The sequence below is a fragment of the Macrobrachium rosenbergii genome, chromosome 48 (assembly GCF_040412425.1).
Source record: "Macrobrachium rosenbergii isolate ZJJX-2024 chromosome 48, ASM4041242v1, whole genome shotgun sequence".
NCBI classification, from domain to species: Eukaryota; Metazoa; Arthropoda; class Malacostraca; order Decapoda; family Palaemonidae; genus Macrobrachium; species Macrobrachium rosenbergii.
Window position 1 is genome coordinate 25,253,932 of NC_089788.1, and position 25,813 is coordinate 25,279,744.

Consider the following 25,813-nt stretch of genomic DNA (forward strand, 5'->3'; position numbering starts at 1 on the left):
CGCTGTCAGCGCTGAATGACCTCATAGGTCCCAGGGCGTGGCCTTTGTCCTAAATTTTATATTTCAGTTCAGTATTTACGTGGGACAGAGTGGAGAAATGTTGCATGCCCCATTAAGACAACACAACAGGTTGAAAGACCAGGTAACGTGGCAAATGCATTTTTACATATCGGTAGCAATAAAGCAATAATGGTATTAAATGAGTAGAATAAAACGAAATTACATATTTTAGAGATCTGGTAAAAGAAAATTAATAGTTATGTATTATGAAAAATAATGATTCATTATTAATATCAGCTCGAATCTATATAAAGTAAAGAAAAGATTGATAAGGGGTATTTTAAAACAGACGTGTTATTGAGTGCTGCCGTTATCTGACAAGTGTTTTATGTTAATCTTGACACCAAATCTTCGCGTGACTTCTGATTTCCTCAGCGGTTGTTCTTTAACCCTGATGAGGTGCTGAAATATATGAAAGAGCTTTGTTTTGTGTCATTGTTTATCATTTCTGGCTCAAGAATATCACGCTTATTCCAGTTATTTGATGTGATACACACATATATGTATATATATACAGTGTATATATATATATATATATATATATATATATATATATATATATATATATATATATATATATATATATATATACACACGTATATTAAACGTACTTTGTCATACACTCGAGCAACTTTTTGTATTTACGATTATTATAAAATCAGGAATAAGTCTGGCAACGTATTAATGACAGCCACGTTGGTAGTCTTATATTAGAACAAGATAACGATAATTACCTGGCCACGAAGAAAGGTACAGTAATAATCTATTCCCGCTCATACGTACTTATATAAGTCGAACTCTAATACAATTACTGTACTATAGCTGGAAAAGACCCACCTTCACTATCCCTCATGTGGTGCACTGTAGGCATTACTTAAGGTTCTTTGCAGCGTCCCTTCGGCCCCTAGCTGCAACCCTTCTTATTAATTTTACTGTACCTCCTTTCATATTCTCTTCCACCTTACTTTCCACCCTCTCCTAACGATTCGTAGTGCAACTGCGAGGTTTTCCTCCTGTTACTCCTTTCGGACCTTTTACTGTTAATTTCGGTTTCAGCGCTTGGCCTTTGACCTAAATTCTATATTCAGTTCAATTCAATTCCAACTTCACTAATATAGTCAAGTATTTGTTCATTTATTTTGGTTTTTTGGCAAAAATATATATTATTATGTTGAATCAAGAGATAAAAGTACGTACGAGCGGGAACTGACTTATACTTTACTTCGTCGCCAAGTAATTACCGTTACCCCGTTCTAATACCTGGACGCAGTGAGTGACAAGTGTTTCCAAAATGGCAAAAAGTGACCAGAAGATTGTACATAAATATTTCAGCCTTAAAACGTAACAAACGAATAGAGACTTGAAAGTTTTTTCTGGTATTAGGTTTAAATTGATAGCCGGAATATGGCGATTGATGATTTTCTATAATTCTTCATCAAAATACTTTTTATGTTTTAGTGGAAGTCTGGTAAAAAAAAAAAAAGGGCAGTTTTGGAACAGTAGGTGCAGCGAATTTTGGAATGAAAACTGTTTAAAAATTTGATAACGTGAATAAACAACAGCTTGGATGAGAAGCAATTGTCAAAAAATGCTTTTGAACATACACTATCTTCATGGAAAATAAATCAAGTAATAAATAAATATACGGGGTTAAACTATCGAATTCTGAATTCCCTGACGGACGAGACCATGTATAAAAATGGCAACATAAAAATAAAATATGATGATTCTGAGATATTGGGGAAAGCCTCACTCGACCAACTTCTGACAATTCTTCGATCATTATTTATTAAGCAGATTGGTCCCCAAGTGCTCTGCCGCGCCTCCATACTTGTCGTGAGTGTTTCTGGAACCCCACGGTTTCTGACTGTCACACCTTGATACATCGGTGTGCCTTCTTGTCTGCTATTTCAGTGTTTATTTATTAATTTTAATCTTCCTATGAAAATGTGTATTTTTAATTTCATTTTATCTGATTTATTTTAATGTTGGTAAATTTTTTGTTCTTTTAGCTTTAACAATGGGACAATTGCTGTCCAGAAACGTCCGCTGTTGCAATAAAGACATCTGATTTCCACATGTCAGTTCTTCTCCTACTTCTTATACACACACACACATATATATATATATATATATATATATATATATATATAGAAATCACACACACAATCACAACAAATAAATTTCTGACTCACGTCGGGATCAACCCTTCACTCAGAAGGGATAATTCGTATGAAATGTTGTCTATTGGGTCATTGCTGAGTCGGGATTGGGAAAACTATGCAAGCAGTTATAATATGCAGTTGCTCTCAGGTTCCAACTTCTTTTAGACTTGTGTGGCCCAGTGGGTAACGCCCTTGCTTTCCACCTGAGACCTGGGTTCGATCCCGATGAGTCAGAAATTTATTTCTGTTCCACACGTGATTGTGTGTTGATGATTTCTATATTCACTCAGAAGGGATAATTCATAAATGTTGTCTATTGGGTCATTGCTGAGTCAGGAAGTTGGGAAAACTCGCTGGTATGCAAGCAGTTAAGGTAAGTGGGTGCAGTTGTCACACTAGATAAATATTTAAAATGTAATTCAACTATTTATATTATATATATATATAAAATATATATTAAGATATATGATCCCACTAGATTCTCATTAATTAATAAATATTTAAATTTTAATTCAACTATTTAGTTATAAAAAATTAAGATATATGATCCCCTCACATATGAAAGCACTCTCCAGTATAAAGTCAATTCTGTACTACACCAGAGTTGTAAGTAGACGTCTAGTAGGTCTGCCCCCGCATTTTCCATCTCCCATCATTTTCTTGCTTCGTTCCATCTCAGGTTGGAGTAGTATCAGGTTCCGGCTGTTTCATTGAAAATGAAACAGTATTTGGCGAAAATCAGATTTTTTTTTTTTTACACCCGAGTGGTAGGGGACTCTAAAACATTTTTATCATTCGTCAGATCACCTTTTCGCATATTTACTCCATGGAAACGTGTCATCCTCGAGGTTTGGAACTTTATATTCTTCCGTTTTCCAGTTTTTATACTTCTACTCAGGGGCAAGACCCACTGTCTTCCTCTCTCTTCTTTATTTATCGGGACTGGGCAAGACAAGGGCATTAGTTACCAGTCCAGAGCGCCTTTGCATTAGGAAGAAATGATCTACGTAATAGTGTTACTCATTGTCGTCATAGGAGAAATCTGCTGTTGACTTGGTTTTGTGAGATCCATGCTGACAAGCCATGTACTGGGGCCATTCAGCGCATATAGTTAAAAGGGAGTCAGAGTGGTTGGACGGTAAAATAGGGATCCAGAAAATAAAGGAGATGAAGTATAAGGATCTAAAGGTGGAAATGGGACGAAACCCTATAGCTGCACCAAGATTTAGTATGAAAGGTTGGAGAGCGACGTTGTAGAAAGGAGGTGGGGATGCAGGTAAACAGCTAAAAATTGGGAGTAGCTAGAGGCCGAAGGGAAGTTACAAACTTTTTGGTAATGCGTACAGTACGCCACGTGAGGTGAATGACTGGTGGTACTCGGGGAGTGGCTTTTGCCTTTCCTAAAACGCAGCGAATCTAGAGGAGAAAATTCAGAAATGATGCGAATCTATGTCATTCACATGAGGTCTTTATTTCTATTATTGGCGCAGTTGGCTTTGTGAATGTTTCAGGAGAGGCTGTAGGACTGCTTCGAAGCAGCTTGTCTCCTCTCCTTCATTTGAATGGCACTGATCATCTTGTTTGATGTTTTATGCTTTTCTTGTTGACTTATTTGTCTTTGATATTGTTTTTACTCGTATGTGCCTTTCATAATATTTCTCCTTGTTCTTTTTCTCCTACTGTACTTACAGACGTTTCATTTTTGGAAAGTTAGCTTAAGAAGGTTTGGCCTCATAGGCTTGCATCGTAATATGTATAAAATGCAAGTGTATCCATACATTTGTTTTCAGTGTATAACACATGGTTTGCGAATATGAATTTCACACTTAACAAGTAGTTACGTAGCAACAGTGTGTACTATGTAATGACATCATCGTCTACAAGTTACAGTAATTTTTGTTGGACAGGTATACTTATAATTAAATAAAATGCTTCGGACCATTAGAGTAGCCTGATGGCGTTTAACGAGCACTTTAATTCTCAAAACAATTGTAGTTTTGCTGACTGGGTAATAGTGTTATCAAATTCGCATTGCATTCGTCTATGGTGTTAACCCGGTATGAATCCACCTTTGCCAAAGTCCAGACTGCTGAAAAAATGGTGCTACTTTGGCTTGTTATCTGCGGTGATTTGTTGAATACTTGTAATGTTTTTAATCATATTAAAGTATAAAGTTTTTCGTTCTTTGCATTGCACACTTACGGGTATCGTATTGGTTCTTATGATTAAAGTGAAGAGTGAGTACCCAGAACCACAAATGGTTGTTCCTTTTGTTAGAGGGTTCTATGGGATGGCCTGTCGGGAGGAACATTTTCAGTGTGATTGAAGCGTTAGTGGTTAAGCAGATGTCTGAGCACCTATTTTCATTTAATTACCTGGGACATACAGAGGTTGAATAATAATAATAATATTAATATTATTATTATATTATTATTATTATTATTATTATTATTATTATTATTATTATTATTATTATTATTATTATTATTATTATTAGAACGTTCTGGTCTTAACCATCTTTCCACATCTTAGTTACATTTCAATTCATGCAGAAGTTTAATATATTGACTTCATGTATTCATTTATGATTCAAAATTTACTGTTGACGCATCTCAACAAATATTGTTAAAACTGTTATCACTATATATATATATATATATATATATATATATATATATATATATATATATATATATATATATATATATATATATATGTGTGTGTGTTACATACATAATACTTATATTTGATCCCCCAGGGATATATAAACACGGCAAAGCAGTAGTTCCTATTTATGAGTATATATTGCTACAGTATATAATGAAGAATTAGTGTGTTTCTGTGATAGAAATTCATTTCTTGTTAATGTGGTCTGGAGATCCCGTTGCAAAACCAGTGGTTCTTAGCCACATTTGATCCCCAGGGGATAGGAGAGCTGTTAAACACAGGCTGAAACAGTGACTTTTTTTTAACGATGAAGCACTGTTTACCTGCCGTTTTTAGTTTTAGCACTAGCCTGGAGGTCAAATGTATTTTGCCATGTTTAGTACTAGCTCCTGGGAGACCAAATGTCCTTAAGTGCATTTCACTATCTGCCTGAAATTTCAGGCAGTTTGTGAAATGCCTGGTTTCACTATCTTCCTGTAACATATATACACATACTGTATATGTTACAGCAAGACTGTGAAACCAGGGACATCACGAAATCCCTGAAATATTCAGGGAAATCACCAATTCACTTAGGGAAATAGTACTAAACAGCAAAACACATTTGATTCACTTACTAAAGATGGGACATTTGATTCCCAAGGGGCTGGTACTAAACAAAGACTAGATCCCCGAGGGGGCTACTAAAAACAGCAAAACACATTTGATCCCAGGGAGCTATCCCCGAGGGCTGGTACTAAGAGCACATTTGCCCCGAAAACACATTTTGATCCCAGAGGGGTACTAAACACAGTACTAAACTGGTACTAGCAGAACACATTTGATCCCTGAGGGGCTGGTAGTAAACACAGCGAAACAGTGTAGATGAATCACTGTTTCGCCGTGTTTAGTACTAGCCCCTCGGGGATCAAATGTTCCTAAGTGAATTGGTGATTTCACGAATTCCCTGGTTTCACAGTCTTACTGTAACACACACACATATAATATATATACATATATATATCTATACATGGGAAATCAGCATGCTTATTGTGAGTGCCCTGCATAGTTATATGAAGGGACTAAGCGAATGTGCAATTTTTACTAGGAAATGAACCACAATGTTCTTGATATTATTACAGAGAAGATGGATGTGGTATCAAACGCATTTATGAAAATCAGATGATTCGCTAGGGCAGAATGCGACTTAGGAATGAAAAATAGTGTTATGCGATGAAAACAACTAGGATAACTCTGCCACTCGACATAAGGCTTGTAATGCTGGTGTTCTTTTTTCCTCCTAAACACGCTGGTAATGGATGAATATTGCAGTACTAGACCATTTTCTCTCTCTCTCTCTCTCTCTCTCTCTCTCTCTCTCTCTCTCTCAAAACTTACTCAGGCATAGTAAAGTCATCTCTATCAATTTTATCTCTCTCTCTCTCTCTCTCTCTCTCTCTCTCTCTCTCTCTCTCTCTCTAGTATTTACGACAGTAGTAGAGCAATAGATATACCTACTTAGATTTCCAAAAGGCCTTTGACAAAACTCCACACAAGAAACTAATGGCAAATGTTAGAGCTTTAGGAATTGTAGGAGAAATAGCAGACTGGATCGAAGACTGGCTAACTAACAGAAAACAGAGTCGCAATAAACTGTGAAGAATCATAATGGGCATATGTGACAAGCGGAGTTCCTCAGGGTTCTGTCTTGGCCCACTCTTGTTTTTGATTTACATTAATGACACTGATGTAGGCTTAACTAGCAGGATAGCCAGATTTGCAGATGACACCAAACTAGATGTAAATGCAGCAGACCCAGATACAGTGGAAAGTTTAAGAAATGATCCCAGGCAAATAGGAGAGTGGTCAAAAAGATGGCAAATGCCTTTTAACTTGGATAAGTGTAAAGTGTTACAAATAGGAACAAACAACCGTCATGCCAACTACATGCTGCTTGGGAATGACATAAATAACGTAGAACAAGACGAGGACCTTGGAGTCATTATTACCAAGGATTTAAAATTCATAAAACAGTGCATAAAAGCTGAAAAGAGGGCACAGAAGCTAGTGGGATACATAAAGAGGCAGTTCAAATACAGAAACAAGGAAGCGGTGCTGCAGATCTACACATCCATAGTTAGACCTTATCTTAAATATGCAGTACAGTTTTGGTCACCAACACTAAGAAAGGACATAAATATATTAGAAGGGGTGCAAGCAAGAGCCACAAAGTTAATTCCATCCGTCAGGCAAATAGGTTACCAAAGACGACTAGAGAGCCTGAGCTTGTATGGCTTAGAAGCACGACGATTACTAGGACAACTAATAGAAACGTTCAAAGTACTGAAAGGCACAACAAAAGTAGACAGTAACCTCTTCACATTAAGCGAAAACCAGACAAGAAATAATGGATGGAAACTAGAACTGAAGAGATACAACGCATTGTGGGAACTTCTTCACATACAAGATATGTGGCACATGGAATAAATTGCCACAAGAAATTGTAAACAGCAACAGTGTGGAAGAGTTTAAAAGAAAGCTAGACAAAATCATTAGAACACTGTGGATGAACAGTAAAACCTGCTCCAAGAGATAACTGAGCACATGATGTCACCTCGGATGGACTAGTAAGTCTTTGCGACGTTCTAATCCTTATAACTCTCTCTCTCTCTCTCTCACCTTACTCAGACATAGTAAATTTATGTCTCTTTCAATTGCAGTTCTCTCTCTCTCTCTCAATATGGTAGACTCAGCAATCTCTTCTCAATTCCTGCCTTACCGATGAATGTTGTGCGTCGGGAATAACCTATATTTACGGACGAAGTAGTCGTCAATTAACTTCAAAATATACATTTCAGGGTGATTGTTTATGGTTGGTCGTTGTCGTCCTGCAAGAACATTAGATCCCTCTGAATAATGATAGTCTTGGGCTCGGCAAATTACTGGATGGTTAAGTGCTTTGGTATCAATAACGATTATGGCGATGCGCGTTCTAATACGGGACGCTTATTATTCCATTTCGAAATGCATGTCATACTCTTTCTCTGCCATATACAATGGGTCTGCTATAATATAGCTAAGCACCACTCAACGTGCTGTGGATTCCATCATTTTGATAACTATGCAAATACCCAGATGATGCAGGAAAATCATGAATAATGTAGATATATATATATATATATATATATATATATATATATATATATATATATATATATTTATATTATATATATATATATAATTTTGATCACATGTGTATGTATATATATTCATTAAACTACAAATGTCGTTTAATATCAATTCACGCTGCGGGAATATCCCGAAGGAATTTTAAGTGGTAAATGGAATGGTACTGAAGTGTCGAGTGTTCGAGACACTTCAGTACCATTCCATGTACCATTTAAAAATTCCCCTTCGGTGATAATTCCCGTCGGGGATATTCAGAAGTAGCGTGAATAGGATAGTAAAAGACATGTATAACTAATGATTTTATATATATAAATCACGGTGTGATAAAAATTTCATATATATATATACACTATATATATTATCTATATATATTATATATAATTATATATATAATATATATATATATATATACTGTATATAATATATTATATATACTGTATATAATATATTTTATATATATATATATATATATATATATATATATATATATATATACTGTATATAATATATTATATATTATATATATATATATATATATATATATATATATATATATATATATATATATATATATATATACTGTATATATATATATATATAATATTAAATATATATATAATATATATATACAGTATATATTTATAATTTTATATATATATATATATATATATATATATATATATATATATATATATATATATATATATATATATATATATATATAAATTTCAAACGTACCAGAGCTATCATGGTGGAGGTGGGTTAATGCTGAAGTTAATACGATTTCCACTCTCGACGGGTAAATAAGCACGCAGATTCAGCATTAACTATACCTCTTGGTGGTTCAATGGTTTGACCGCTTCAATGGAGTTGCTGGAAGTTACGATGTCGAGGGATCGAACCCGGCTGCACCGAGCCATTTATCATTAAAAAAAGAAATACCCTTTCAATGATAATTCCCCATCGGGGATATTCCCGAAGTAGAGTGAATTGGATATTAAGCGACATTTGTAGCTTCATGAATGTATATGAATCATGGTGTGATAAAAATTTCACAATAAGAGCTGCGTGTTCCAAATGTACCAATGAGCTATCATGGTGGAGGTGGGTTAATTCTAAAACCAAGTACGATTTTCCCACTCTCACTGGCAAATAAGTACGGCAGATTTGGCATTAACTTATACCTCCCATGGAGGCTCTATGGTTTGACCATCGAATGGAGTCGCTGTGAGATACCGTGTCGAGGGATCGAGACCCTGCAGTACCGATTCATTTATCATTTAAAAATAAAAGATTCCCTCAGGATGACAATTCCCATCGATATTCCCAAGTAGTGTGAATTGATATTAAGGACATTTGTAGCTTCATGAATGTATATGAATCACGGTGATAAAAATTTCACAATAAGAGCTGCGTGTTCCAAATGTACCAATGAGCTATCATGATGGAGGTGGGTTAATTCCGAAGCCGAGTACGATTTCCCCACTCTCGGCGGGTAAATAAGTACGGCAGATTCGGCATTAACTCATACCTCTCTTGGTGGCTCAATGGTTAGACCGCCGAAGGTTAAAAATTAAATTGATGTCTGTGGATTAGAATAAGCGATATATTCTTATGCATTGCGTAAGTAAGGGATGCTCTTCAAGTGGATGATTACATGTTTGAACTAATTCTGAAATCTAGGAATGCATGATGAAAATGACTAGTAATTAAACTGTGTTGAAACAGAGTTGTAGTTCATTGTTGCATTGGAGTTGACTGATGAAAAGTGTTAAGTAGGCCTATAGAATGTGGTCAAGTCTTCATCTAAAGTTCCTTTCTCTGAATGGAGCAACAGAGTTGTTCTCCATTAAGGTAACCTTCTGATGCTGTGAAAATCTTTTATTTAAGATGCTTTATTTTGCTCTTGGCGTAAAATTATAGCTGTGGGAGAATGTATTGCTAGAATGAAGATGTACCTGAGGTACTGGCCTGTCCTGACGAAAGTGTAAAGAGATTTGTGAATCATAATAGAATTCCATTCTCTGTGCAGCGCAAGCTAATTTGAGTTCTGGTCATTCAACAGGGAAATGAAGTAAATGTAATTCAAGCCATTTCTCACATGTGAGTGTATTGACATTAGTTCTAGAAATTAACTAATTTTTTGTCTTTGTGGATAATTGCAAAATTTATGTGCATAGCATTTTTACCATGAGTTGGTAATTTTTGTCATTGTTTATCTGATTTATTCATTCTTCATTGTAGGCATTTATTTTTATTTCTTGCTTGTTATTTTTGTGAGTGAATCATTTAACCGTGTTGATATTGAAATAAGATTGTAAAATGTGAAAACCCATTGGTGTCATTACAAGTCCTTGGTTGGTCTCCGAGTATTTAGTTGCTCCTAGAGTTATTAAACTTACTGAAAGACAGAAAATAGTGATAGTAAATATGCTGCATTTTTGCTACTCCCGATCTTGGGGTAGAATAGAGTATAACCTGGAGTCTGAATGGATAAAAATGCTCAATCTTCGAGGATTACGAGAAAGGTCTTTCAGTGGGAGATAGACAGTGAGAGAATAGATGTTCATAGGTTTTGTTGTGTCCAGGCAAATATTATGGAGCCCATAACAAACGTATTAAATTGCTTATTGAATCAATTGATTTATTCTCAGCTAACACAATAGTTGGGGGAGGTGCTGCCTTGAGGACTTGTAAAGAGGCTAAGTGTGTAAAAGTAATAAGGACACTCTTCACCTGATCAAGTAGCATGCCAGGTCAACAGTCTATCACATGATATATATATATATATATATATATATATATATATATACACACATACATACATACATGTTGTTACACACACACACACACACATATATATATATATATATATATAATATATATACATATACACACATACATACATACATACATACATATATATATATATGTGTGTGTGTGTGTATAATATGTGTGTGGTTAAAGCAGACCTCACATAGCCCAGACCCAGTAGATGCAAGGAAAAGAGACCGACAAGGCTAAGAGGTTCCCATAGAAGAGAGTGATACTCCCACCACATGAGGAATAATTCATTGATGTCTTGGCCCCATTGTCATGAAGCGTGCATTTACCATGGAGGATTGCATTTTTTATAATGAGTGTATATTGCATTTCCATTACATGTTGCTCTGTTTGGTTGCATTCTTCACTCTTTTCATCATCGCAAAGTAATGATCCAGTATTATTTTTTATTTTTCTTCTCTGAAGAATGCACCTTAACCAGGCAGTATCTTCTGGGGGGAGATATCTCCTCCTCTTCCTCTTCACGTCGCCACTAATGGTTTCTTCAACGGCTGACTCGGATTGTAAGTTTATACCCTTCTGTATTTCTTTAGGGAGACATTTATTGAAGTTCTGATTGGTAGAAACTTGCACTTCTTGAAAAGGCTTTTCAAAATCCTAACAGTTTCAATGTTTCAGTGGACGTCACACGCAAGATATGATTTGTAATTTCAATTCATTGTTAATCAGTCCCTCAATGCTCAGAACAGTGAGAGAGATGAAACAAGTTGTTTGATAGAATCTGACAGCCTCCAATTCGTAAACAAAGCAAGACAAAAACACGTTTTTAGAAATGTTTCATAAAACTCCTTCCTTTAAACTTAGCTACCAAAGGTACACATACTCATGTTCGAAAACCCCCCTTTTATTCAAACGATTAAGATGGCATTGTGAAAATGGAATGTTTAAATGAAGGCTAGAAAACAGTTAATATAAACTGAAGTCAGATAAATGCACCAAATGAAGAATTATTGGAATTTTTTTAAAGGGATCTATGCTGATGTGAATATTACCAACCCTGTCAAGGTCTTCGATCTCTACCCAGAGGACAAAGTCAACTCATCGGACATAGTGAGTATTGAAGAAATCATTTCCTTTTCTAGGATGAAATTGGCCTTGGAGCTCCTAGTTTGCTCTCGCTTTTTCCGGATAACAGAAATTATTATATTAGATAGTGTCAAACATTTGACAGACTGAAAAGTTACTTGAAGGGATCAAATTTGACAAGAATTTGAGTGATAGGAGCAGAGACAATGAAACCAGTCAGAGGTGAATTTGAGGACAATCTAAAGAAAGGAAGAAAGCTCATCTGAGTTTAGATTTGTCAAATTGAGTCAGCTAGAGATTACTTACTGTGAGATCAGTTTGATGTTTGTTCATATAAGGATACAAATGCTTTTCTGGCGCAGCAGAGACTGATTGAAACTTGGAAACAAAGTTTTGAATATGGCAGTTTCTTTTGTATGGGGTATGTTTAGCATCTGTTTCTAGTCAACCAAGGCCGGGTGAATTGTTTGCACTCTCTTTATGGTTGTTTTTAGTATTTTTGTGCTTGAATGGCTTTTGTGTCGGGGCCTTCCTACACCTTGCATTTGTGGTGTTTTTTAAACCTTATGGTACCTGAGAACTACATCTCTAGGGTGTTACCAGAAGCCACCACATCCTACCATTTGCCATGGTCCCCACTAGTAGGAGTGCTGAGGTGGACAATCTGATCTGCAGCTCAGATTATTATTACATATTATGAGAATAGTTTTACCAGACCACTGAGCTGATTATCAGCTCTCACAGGGCTGATCCGTAGGATTTCTTTTTATTTATATATATTTTTATATATTTTGTCCATTAAATTACAGTTTTTCAATAACTTTATGAATGGATTAATTTCACATGTTGAAATTTCTGATTGATGTGGCGCAGAGAACTCCTAACATCAGGAAGGTCAGCCAAACTGGTGACCCTCCAATGACTCAGTAAAGGAAGTACTACTTCCTGGAGGTATGTGGGTCAACGAAAAACCTTGGGTTGGAGCAGCTGTGTGTGTGTGAGATAGGATCTGCAGCCATTGCATCCTTCCAAGCAAGTCAGTGGATGGACTTGAGTCTGAATACCGTGACAAACTTCACCATGTTGGGGTGAATTCAGAGAGGAGATGGCAAAGTTCAGGAAGGATGCTAGTACACGAGGGGGGGGGGATTCTAACCTTTCTCTCCCACCAGACTGCTGACCTGTGGGCCAAGCTGGTTTTGAAAAATGGAGTAAGGAATCTTTTTGCCCGGTAGGTATCCAATGACAGCAGTTTATCCCTGTAGAACTTAGTAGTCAGAGGGATTTCCCTACTTTTTACAAAGAATAAGGTTGAGGCACAAGTGTAAAAAGTTGGACAAACATGCATAACTCCTTGAGTACCATGCAGTGTCTTTTAAGATGCTTTCGGGAACCACAAAAGGCACAGCTGCCAACATTTTGTGGGCAGCTATGCCATCGACATCAGGGTTTGGAAGAGGACAGTCCTTCATTAGAGCTAGATGAGGCCCTTAGCTGCCATCTTCCTCTAGAAGGGATCAAGTTTCATCCTGGCACACTCATCCCTCTTTAGAGAACTAGTAGAAAAGGATGGAAGGTTCAAAGTTGCAGCAATAAGGTGCAGAGTGTTGGGTTGTTCAGGTCCTTTGGGAAGGATACAGGCTCCCTTTCAATGGGTAATCCCCCCTCCCCACCATCTCATAGGCCCATTTTTTTCACTTTATTCTCCCAGGACTCAATGAAATCATCTTCCCTCATCATGGAAGTGTAGGAAATGTTGGAGAAACATGCCCTTGAGGTTGTAGATGACTGTTCTCTAGGTTTCCTCAGTTGAAAAAAAAAGTAACAGTTTTACACACCAAATACTATTTAGGATGGAAACCCCACATTCTGTGTTAGCTTCCAGAAGAGAGGTACTTCGTCTTTTGTGTGATTAGGTCAGACTTCTCCCAATTTCATTATGATACCAAATTGCAGCAGCATGCTAGATGAGTGTTTGGACTTCCAGGTTCCTATTCATCCAGACTCATAAAAATGCCTTCACTTTGTCTTCAGAGGAGTAATATACTTACTCAAGGCATTGTGCTTTGGTCTGGGATACACCTGTTGTAGTACCTCAGTGACTGCTGATAATGTGGCTTCAGAGCAGAAAATAATCAGGGACAGAGATCATCTAGCATTTTGCTACAATTTGGGACCATAATAAATTAGGAGAAGTCTGACGTAATCTTCATACAACAGATGAAGTACCTAGGTATGGTGTTACACAGGTTATCAGCTAGGGCTTAACCAGCAAATGCTAATATTGCCAGGGTCAAGGAGATATTGTCAAGATTCCTGGCCTACTGTACTGTATTGGGAATGACCAGCTCAGTGTGGGAAAATTTACCTGAGGCACAAGTTGTCTTTAAAAAAAATTCACATGTTTACCCTAACTTGTACTCGGTGTCATAGTGCTTTAAGAAGGAATGGCCATACACAACCAATCCCCCCTGACACTCTGGATCGTTTAGAAAGAGGAGGTAAAAGTGTATCTTGTTTGATGACTGGATGACAGGAACCTCCAGAGATGCTGCTGTTCTCAGTCATGTTGGAGGCAGGGAAAGCAGAGCAGCTGAATGGTTTCTTGATCTTGGCTGTGTGGAACAAGGAGGACATTCACCTGCAGTTCAACATACTCAAGATGGTGGTGAGGAGGGGGCTACTTGCAATGCAAGCATTTTAAGAGGAATTGATGTGACACTTAGTGGTCATTATGACCAGCAACACTTCAACAAACATACCTCAACAAGCAGGGAGGAGTGATATCTCTATTGATGTATGTATTGGCAAGATAAGTGCACAAGTGGGTGGTCCATCACATCATGGAGCTGTAGGTAAAGTACATCTTGTGCCACCGGGATGTGACCAAACCAACTCAGCCATCAAGGTCAAATAGTGGGGATGGAGAGGTCCTTTTAACCATGCGCAGCAAAAAGGTTATTCAAAGTTTGGGAGACCCCAGACATAATCACTTTGATACATGGCTAAATAGAATACTGCCTATGTTCAGTTTGCTGGCAAAGGATCCCTGGGCAGTGATGGAGGATGCCTTCCAGTATCCATGGGACAAGCCTGGTATTTATGCTTTCCTCCTGTTCTCCTTAAACCAGAGAGTGATTATCTTAAAGATGATCACGCCCAGTCTCAGGATGACCCTGGTGGCCCTGAAGTGGCCTCAAGCTGAATGGTACCCTGACCTGCATTTGCTGGTGGTGGCGAGACCTATGAGAAACTGCTTCCACTGCCCACATGACTGAGTCAGCTGTGCAGGTACTCACTTCATGGGTGGAGATTATCTGCCATCTCCTGTGAGAGGATTTTCTCAAAGAGATGTAGAGCAGATGTTTGGATCAGTCAAAAAGTATACAGGTCTTTGCTGCTTGATGTCTTACCAGGAGTATATCTCTAGTTAGAACCATTATTGAGCAGATAATAGTCCCTTGTCTACTTCAGCAATGATAGACCTGCCAGTCTCTGCAATAAGGGTTACTGTTCTGCCCATGTCGTGGTTTGATCTGAGGGGTGAGAATCTTTCAACTTTACCAGAGATCACCATGCTTTCAAGGAGGTGAAGCCCTGTAATGGGATGTCACACTAGTCATGCAAAGCCTGTCTTAGCCTCTGTTGAAGCCACTGGGGAAAGCCTTGGACAGGGACGTGATATTGAAGACCATGTTTCTGCTGGCACTGGCATCAGCAAAGTGAGTAAGAGATTTATATGGTCACTCTTACACAATGCATCACTTTGAGGGCTTGCATTCTCTCTTGTTTCCTTTTGTACTGGAATTTGTGGCAAAGGCACTGAACCAGCCAGTTTCCAATGAAGGATACGAGTTGTTCTTGGTCCCCTCCCTTTGAAACTTTGTGGATAATGATGAAAGCAAGATGCCTTGTATCCAGAGTGAGCCCTACATTATAATATTGAGGGCACAACAACTCATACCAGAGTGCTCTTTTTTGTGAGTATGGGCAGAAAGAGATATCAAAGAGTATGATCTCATTCTGGTTTCAGGTAGCTATCAGACTGGCTTACATGTCAGAGGGTTTGGACACAGAATGTACACCCAAGGTGAGAACTTAATGAGGTAAGGGACATTGCCCCTTCCATGGCATTCAGGAAGAACTTTTTGGTGCAACAGATACTAGGGGCAGATGTGTGGCACTGCCAGACTACCTGTGTGTCTTTCTAGTTATGGGATGTCATCCTCCACAAGTCCTTGGAAACCTTTTTTACAGATTCTGTGGTGGTGGCAGCTCAACACGTACCTACCAAGCTCCTGTTGGAGAGAATAGCTGGCCACATAAGATGCAGGTGAGTTACTTAATAGAACTTCCTGTCTGTGACCTGAGAGTAGTTGGTAATTATACCCAAGTCCTTATTGTATGATCCCTCCTCTACCCCCTTACATACCCTACTGCCGAAGAGAAACTGATGCTACATGTAATTTGTACGTGGGTATTTACTCAACTCTATACATGGGAGTTTTCAAAATTTGAAACCTTGTTTCCAAACTTCAGCTGGTCCCAGCTATGCTAGAAGTATATAAAGACTTGGGTATGTTATTTATAAAAATGGTAATTATCTTAAAAATATGCCATTTTTTGTTTACATTTCAGATTAAGCTGTTTTTCAATGAGTCATCAGTACTTCTCCCTTGCACCATCTGCTTCTGGATGTGTCCAGCATATTTCAATACCACTTCAGTACCTTTCACTCTTGTCAGTCCAAGCCTCGTTTTTTATCTTGGCTGTAAGTTTTCCCAGATCATTGCATTTATAAGTGTCCTATTATTTGATGTTATCAAATTTGGCATGTACTACAAAGCATTTGCAAATAGTTTGTTCATGATAAGAATTTTTTTATGCAAAATTGTTCTGATATATATGCCTCTCTCACTGATGGTGGGATGTCGATTTTATTAGCCAGTGTCCATGAGGAAAGCATTTTCTTGAGATATATCCCATTTTGTTGGCGACAAGCCAACAAGTTTAGAATTCATGAAAATTATTTATCTTCAAAAGCAGTTACATATAACATAAAAGACTCCAGTTATTCACTAAAATAATAAATCACTGCTTAGTAAAAGGGGTGCCCCTGATGGACAAAATGAGAGCCAAAAAATCAGCCTCAAAGATTAAAGATAGATGATTAGGATCTGGGCATCTGCACTGTAGTATCTGTAGAGTTGTCTTTCCTGTGGTAATTTGTCACTGGTTGTTCATTAGAGATGTAGTTTGTTTAAAGACAACCTCATATAAGTCTAGCTATCCTTTGGATTTCTTAAAAGTAAATGTTGTAGGCATAACATACTCTTTCTTACTAAGAGCACATTTAAGCAGGGCAAGTAGAAAGGCTAGGCAAGTGTACAAGTAGAAAGCCCTCATATTTGGAAATCAAGCGGTCACTACAAATGTTGCTAAGACATAACAGGTGTTTCATACAAGTAGCCTGTCAGGTTGTGCTTTATGTTTGTTTCCCCCTTGTGATGATGGATTTTGTAAACCAGGCCATTAAAAATGTTGCTTGATGAGGTTTAGAAAGAATTGCTTCTGACTTGGCTTGCCAAAAACTTCTGTTAAGTAATAATTCAAATAAGTTGTATCCAGTTACTTGCACAGTTAATTCACATTTCTGCTCATCCTTTATAAAGGAGTTCTTACTTTGTATCTTGGTATCGCACACACTTTTTACAAGAAACAATAATTTGTTTTATGTTTGTTTCCCCCCTTGTGATGATAGATTTTGTAAACCAGGCCATTAAAAATGTTCCCCAATTACTTGATAAGGTTTAGAAATAATTGCTTCAGACTTGGCTTGCCAAAAACTTTTGTTAAGTAATATTCCAAATAAGTTGTATCCAGTTACTTGCACAGTTAATTCACATTTCAGTTCATCCTTTATAAAGGAGTTCTTACTTTATCTCTTGGTATCGCACACTCTTCTTGCTTCATGCAGTGATTTATCTTTGCACACAAAAGTTACTGTTAAAGTTATAAATCCTAGCATTAAATTTTGAATGTGTTTTGCCCTTTTATTCTTTTTATACAAAGAAACTAAAGACAAGTAGGCTCCCAAGAGGTAACCATAATATATTGTTCCTTCGTAGCTCTCCAGGTAGCTCAGAGTTCTTGAAATCATAGATGTTAGGATCAACAAGTAGATTTTCAGCTGAGTTCCAGGTGGGAGATAGGGTATGTGAACTGGTTGGTCTGGTTTAGGGTAGAGTTTCACGGGCTCCCCAGATGAGACACATCTTAATGACCATTGTTCATTGAACTTGTGCTTAAAACTTCCACTTATTAGAAGTATTGTTTTCTCTTTTCTCCAGTGTGGTAATTATGATTTAGAACATTTCCACGACATATCAAGTTTGGCCATCTTCCACAACCTGTCTTCCAACAGGGAGCTTGAGACTGAACCCTAAGAACTGATGCTTACAACTTGATTTGCAGAACATGAGCAACCACATTATGTCCAAATGCCATATTGACATACCTCAGTACAAGAAGTCTTTTGTCCCTTTCAATGTTTAACTTTTTAAGTTTAAAAGATGATGCAGTGTTACTTTGACGTGGATTACGAGCAACAAGTCAGACTGTCCTAATTTTTTAATTCATCATTTCTCTATTTCTGCTCTCTATATATGAAAGAAAATTATGCTTCATAAAATCCAGCAACAATGGGAAACTTGTATTCTTGAATAGTAATGCTGTGAAAAGCATTTATAATTTTGTTGAACTATCTCGGTTATTATCATTCATACTTTGTTATTGTTTTCTTCATATTGTTCTTTTCCCATATGAACAATTTTTTTCTGTCTGTGGAAGCTTTCTTCAGATGTTGGTGACCCTTTATATTGCTCTTTTTGATCAGTCATAAGAATCGAAAGTAATTTGTTTGATCAGTGATTCACTCATACCTCATCTCATTCCTCTTCCTTACATGAATTCTGACATCCTTACTGTGGTGTATTATATCAACAGATAAAGTTAAGTAAGATCATCTGTCACATAAAAGTGTTCCAGGGGAGCCTTTCATTCGTCTGGAGAAAACAGAGATAAGATAGCTTACAATATAAATATTGCAAGGTATCTTATCTGTTTTCTCCAGTTTTTCTAGTGGTACTATAAAATAGTATCCCTATACTAATTATATTAATCTTTTTAATCAAATACTTTCAACTTGAGAGACGAATGAAAGGTTCCCCTGGAACACTTTTATGTAACAGATGATCTTACTTAACTTCGTCTGTCGATATAATACACCACAGTAAGGATGTCAGAATCCATCATTCAGTCTGCTTCTGATGATAGAGGACTAACCATAGTGAATACAAAAGAACTGATGTGGAATGTGTTAAGATGTAGATTTTGTTTTTTTAACCAACAGTACTTGTATCAGTGTAGACTCTGCTCCCATGAGACATTATTTTTAAACATCCCGATAATTAGAGTGACTTCCCACACAATTTTTGTGCGAGGCTGCCTATAGAGACAGGCATAGAGAATTTTACAAGCTCATACTATGAAATTTGTTCAGTTCATGACCAGGAATCCTATTTTCAGGTGATCAGGGCTTTGCTTTCCATCTTGAGATTGGTCTTTTAGAATGTACTGGCAAACAGTTATGGGATACGAAAATTGTACCACTACCTGTTCTCAGTGCATCGTAAAGTTATTTCATGAAGAGGCATAACTAATGTCTACCATCCTATTTTCTGAGGGGAAAGGGATGATGATGTATTTTATTTCATCTAACCATCTTGAGATGTAGTTCTGGGTTTTCTGTAATGGTGATAAGCCCATAATGTTGAAGGGTAGGGAGAGCTGGTTTTCTTGAATAAATGCCCTTATTAGTATGAGAAAATGTCGAAAATAAGGTCCTTTGATATAACTTCATCATGTTTACTTAGAACTTCAAATATTTCTCAAATACTTTGGAGACATAGAGTAGGTATGTTGGTTGACTGTGATCACCGTTGTCCTAGGGGAATTGATAAGTTTGTTTGGACATAATGATAAAGATTGAACATATAGTAAAATATTTTATAAAATAGGCAAATTACGCCTTTTGGGTATTGTCTGGGTTCTACAACTATCTGCATCCTGTACTTACAGATATCCCTTACAAAAGTCAACTTGATTATAAGAATATTCTTAGGAATTCCAATTCTTGTTCTTATTTGGACCTAGCTCCTTCAGTGGGTCCATTTAATAGTTTATTTGTTATTTTACATATATTGATGGAATTTTTTCATTCAGTTTTAATGACATATAACTTACTGTTAGTTATAAGTTGTAATAGGTGAAATCGTTGTTTACCTCTAATTTGATGTTTCATATCATGATGTTCATAAAACTGTGAGATAACAGTATTAACTGTAAACTTTATAATAGCCCGTTTTCCAAAAATCTTTCTACTTACAGTAATAGAGGGGAAGATAAAAGTTGGGATTAATGACACGTGTCACATCCTTTCCAAGAATCTAGACGCCCATAAATGGCACCATCTATGCACAGTCATCGGCAACAAGTCGTTTTCTTTGTACGTGAACAACGAAACACATGAGGTTGACTTTGCTAGCATGAATTCATGCAGAAGATTACCTTACAGGATGGATTCCGTATTTGTTCAGTTAGGGTATGAAGAGCCATATTCATTTACTGGAAAAATTAGTAACATGCAGGTATTTCCAAGACAGCTGACCGGCTTAGATATCAAAGACATGAGTCAATGCAAAGGAGACAGAGGAGGTTCAAGTTTGAACTTCACTGAGGAACCATTAGGTGAAAACAGTGCTGAAACTGATTTAAGACAGATGTGTAAGCAACCACCACGAGAGTTTCTGGCATTGTTTGATGGACTTAACAGACAGGCCGAGGCTAGTAGCTTCTGCGGAATATTAGGAGGTCGACTTGTTAACCAACGTGATGATTATAGACTGCTCACACACGAGATCACATATAATAAAGATGTAAAGGATGAATTATTCATGTTTTGGACAAATGATTCTATTGATGACGTCGATGGCTATGTTATAAGTGCACAGCGATCTAAGCATCTTCAGGCTCTGAAGTACACAAAGACTTCAACGCTTCCTGTCATTGGGTGTATGGTTGGTTTTGGCGAGCCAATAATGTTAAAAAGTGACGATGTTGAAGAATTATATTCTTTTCCCTTTAAAGGGAGACTTGTATTTCAGTCGAAAAATGGACTCATCATCTATAAGGATAAATGTCCAAAGAAAGAAGAGGAAATCTGCTTGATAGCAAAGGCCAAAAGCATTTTATTTCTATCTTCAGAGTTGGGCATGAACAAACAGCCTGTAGGAAGAAGAACGTGGGTTTGCCCATATTCAGGTCGCAATTGCACCAAGACCTTAACTTATTGCAACAAAGAACAGTTTACTTGCAATGATGGTCAATGTATTGATCTTTATGAGAAATGCGATGGTCAGCCTAACTGCCAAGATGAATCAGATGAAGGTGATATTTGTTATCTTACTAAAAAATCTTCATCTTACTTGCCAGATATGTGTCCAGAAAATAATCCCGAAGTTGATGTGCAAGTAAGAATAGATTCAGTACAAGAGATTGCTATGGTGAACAATGCTCTGAGTGTAATTCTTTCTGTTAACACTACATGGAAAGATTCTAGAATAACTTTCATGAACCTAAATGAAACAGCTGAGCTATCCCCAGAAGAAGCAAATTGTTTATGGTATCCTGCAGTTAATTTTGTAAATGCTCGGTATGAAGATAACCTTGTTATGCGTTCGAACAAAGATTTCGTTCTCCAGTACAATGTGCAAATTGTGGGCATTGGACAAGAAAAAGTTCGAGATGGTTTTGAAGGTAAGAGTTTTGTTTTATTTTCCACTTTCTGTCTTCAAAATGTTTGTCACCTTCAAAAATGTTTATTTGTAAAAAGAAGTGAAATAAAACAACTTTCAAAAGTAGTAGTATTAGTAAAAGAGAGAAGTGATAGACCAGTGTCTGCACATTGATGTTTCTAAGCATTAATTTTTACGTGGATGGTATTTTTATTTATAGGAAAAGAATAGCATTTGGTGTAATTTAACTGCCAGTTAAGGTCTGTGCATGATGAAATTAAATTTTGCATTTGTAGATTTTATTTTGAAGTTCATGTAGGCATTCGTAGTTGCTTTTTGAAAAGTGGATATATATGGTGCATTATGTAGATTTGAAGAGAAGTAATCATTGGAAAAGATGTGTAATTCCATTTTTCATGTAGGTTTATTTTACTAGTTACTTTTGAGGAAAGGATTTGTTGAATCATAGAGATGTGATGGAGGTTGAATGGCTACAGTATTTAAGTGTCTGAGTGGGGTTTGCTAGTTTTATCTACATTTTCATCTTTGCATTACATTCGGTGCAGTGGTCAGGGAAAATACTAAGAACAAAGTGATACCATGAAGTGGGTAGTATTTTTGTTTAGACGATACTGACAGTTGTGAATTACTTCCTGGAGGTCGTCAAAGGTACAGAGACGGGGAGGATCTGATATGACACCACCACAGGTTGGCATGACTGAAGAGGAGTAGTTACTGTAGAACTAAGAAAAATAGAAGTCTATAATTCTATGTATTTTGACGTTTGAGATAGTAGAGGGGGTTCTTTGATGCAGAGGCAGTACACTGGAAGACTTATAGAAGTCAGTCCTCAAAAGATATTTTTTTATCAGAGGTTACAGGTGAATTTTCAGCAAATTAGTTGATTCACATTGCAGTTTCACAGTCTGTATGAGGCCAGTTTTGACCACGTATAAGTCAAGTGTTTCTTTCTTAAAGGAATGTGATGATAGAATGATAAAATTTTGACAGTGCTTTCTAAGGGGTTAAAAATGAGTGAGTACAAGTGAATAAGGAATTTCATCATGCAAAGAATTGATGCTTAATGTCATACAATAATAACAAAACAGAAGTTTATAATTAACAACAATTGGTCCCATTATTAATAGTAAAGGTAATTAGTATTAATACCCAACCACAACCTTAAAACTTACGCATTGTCAAAGACACATCCTCAAGTGATTTTATAGCTTAATTACCTTGATACAAACTCTTCCATGTTGCTTTCTCTGTTAGTTCAGAGGTTAGAATACTGTATTCTGTGTAGCTAATGCACAAGTAATCAATTAAAAATAACGATTTCACCTAGAAGTATTTGCCACAGAAATTAAATAACACCTGAAGCAACAAAAGAAATTGTGAATTTGCTTTTCATTTTGTTTATCGTTATTGACCTTAATTTGCATGGATATGAATATAATGTTTCCTCCAGTTCTTTGTAGATATAGTGTTTTACGCTAGACTGGATAAAACTGGTTGAAACCGCGTCTTTCTTATCCATACCTCAGAGTATTTCTAATATTCCTGTCTTTCTTCCTGACAGTTCGAGAATATAATGGTTCTTCTGTAAACATCATTAGAAGTGTCCAGTACCTTTTCACCTTCATTGTGATTACAATTACACTTATTATCCATTTGATACTCAAGAGTGTCGTATGATAATGCAACTAGTGAACACTCCTGGATGTTCACTAAGGTTGAATGATAAGTCAGTAACCGTAGAAAGCCTAGGCAGCAAACTTTCAATGTACAAAACCAGCAAAGCTCATTACTGTACTGGAAAAGCACGCGATGGAGGGGACTTGGTTGTGGTGCATCTTTTGCTGGAAAGGAGCTATGGTTCACAACTTCTGACAATATTTATTCCGTGCATCATCCTTTGCTTCTTGTCAATGATCACCCTCACGCATTTTCAGCTCTCCAGCTTCGCAGACCGGATGTCGGTTACACTTCAACTGTTGCTTGTTTTGGCATCTCTCTTCTCTCAGGTGTCCTCTACGCTGCCCGAATCACCCGAGCCAAAGTTGGTGGACATGTTCTTTTCTTATTGCATCGTTAAGGTGAGCTTTGTCTTTGTCATCCATTGCCTCGTTGAAAGGTATTACGATGTTGACGAAAGACAGTCAAAAGATCCTGTTGCCGATGCGGATCCCATCATAGACATCTACAAGAAAATCGCATGGCTTACTCAAGAACAAGAGTTGTCCACCAAAGAGGAAAAGAAATCTAAGATAAACATACCAAGGCTCATCAATCGCATTGGTATTATTCTCAATATAATTGCTGATGCGTGTGTTACACTTATCTTTGCTTATCTGGCTGAGTCAGATCGCAGGGAGAAAGAACATCGTATTAAGAAACTCACGATGAGTTTAGACACTGAAAGTTTCCCGTAGTGATAGTTTGACCAAACAGAGCAGTAGTTCATGAAGTGTGCACCTCGGCATATCACAGAATGTTCGCAATTTTGTTTCAGTCTTGAATTTAACACGCTGATGCACGGTCAAAATGGTACGAGGTAATTTCTGATGGACACTGCTTGAATTCAAGGTTTGAGAATCTGTGATGAACTATAAGCATTCCCATACTACTGTGGATTATGATTGTTCAAAAAGAAAAAGGTGATAAATATATAACATTTTTGTGAATTTTAATTATATGGCTCATTCACTGTTTCAGCCTAACCCATCTGCATGAACACAGATGCAACTGATAAATATTTTCTAACACTGTGTGGAATGATAAAAGTCCCCTCACATTTAGGGTGCTGTTAGCTGGAAAAGTTTTGGAACAGCTGGCATACTAAAGGATTAGCTAGTTTTGTTTGTGTTGCAGAGCTAAATGTAAGTTAGTCTTTGTGCATTTTTGCATCTTGCAGTTGTCACCAGAAAGATATTAGGATGCATAAAAAAACTGGCGCCTTCATCATGCAGCCTATATTAAGTTACCCTCTGGAAGATTGTGTGCCATGTGATCTTGAAGAAAAATGGTGTTGGTTATAAACGCAGAATATTTCATGGTCTGTTTTCTGAAAGTCTGTATCTTTCATTCATGATTTTGCGCCATTTACAGTTCTTAAGGAAACTACAAGATATTCAAATGCCAGAATTTTGTAACCCTGGTGGCGGTATCTTATAAAGGAAAATTTTTAGAATAGTAATATGCGTCTTTCGTGCTTGTGCGTAATTGGATGTATATGCTAATAATCACAATCACAAGTCTGTGTTCAAGATGAATAAACATCGTCACCACAGATAATGAGCTTGTGCTGTAAATAGTATACTGTACTGTGCTCAGATTGTAGATGCGCATGACATGTATTGAGGGCAGATGGAAAAAGTCACTCCAATAAGGTTTAGGATCCAATTTTCTCGTGTGTGTGTAGTTCTGTTTTGTGCTCTTCAACTGAGTAAATATTTATCGAATTCATTATGTATTATCAAATTGTTTCACTGTATCGCACGCTACCAATCCTTTTCGGAAATAATGTGAAACTTAATAAATGTTCACCTCGCTTGAAATTCTGTTTGTCCTTTACATACCTTTTCACCTCCGCAAAGGATGTTATGCTTTGGTTGGGAATGTTTTATTATTATTATTTTTTTGTGGTTGTTGTTGCCTGTGTGTTAGCGGATTGCATAAAAAAGTTGTGTTGACTTTTACACAAAGTCTGTTTTGGGAAACTTGGAAAAACAACTTTTAGAGAGATCGTGTCCTTTAGGGGGATGGGTTACTCAGTCTCTAAACGCCCTGTGTGTGTGTGTGTGTGTGTGGAGGGGGCGGGGTCCGGTGTGTTTGTATCCTGAAAATAGAAAAGGACTGTCTTCTGATTAATAGGCATAATATATTTGGTGCAGTGTATTTATGTATATTTTTTTTTTATAATTTATCTTCTTCCACTATCGAATTTTATAACAGGTCGATACATTTCTTAAAGGTGTCAGTTATTTTGTGAAAGCAAACCAAGTGCCACTAAACAACTACACCTCA

At 36.9% G+C, this 25,813-nt stretch overlaps 1 protein-coding gene across 4 annotated transcripts in view; it reads left to right on the forward strand.

Annotated features, from left to right (window-relative positions):
• The window catches only part of LOC136831296 (uncharacterized), a 103,165-nt gene extending 77,827 nt beyond the window's left edge, over nt 1-25,338 (forward strand). For all 4 annotated transcript variants that reach the window (XM_067091424.1, XM_067091423.1, XM_067091422.1 and 1 more), the window contains 5 exons: nt 11,310-11,407; nt 11,872-11,954; nt 16,569-16,701; nt 20,379-21,806; nt 23,367-25,338. In XM_067091424.1, coding sequence (XP_066947525.1) covers nt 11,311-11,407; nt 11,872-11,954; nt 16,569-16,701; nt 20,379-21,806; nt 23,367-23,482 — 1,857 coding nt within the window. In that variant the 5' untranslated portion in view covers nt 11,310 and the 3' untranslated portion in view covers nt 23,483-25,338. The remainder of the gene's footprint in view (nt 1-11,309; nt 11,408-11,871; nt 11,955-16,568; nt 16,702-20,378; nt 21,807-23,366) is intronic.
• The last annotated feature ends 475 nt before the right edge of the window (nt 25,339-25,813 follow it).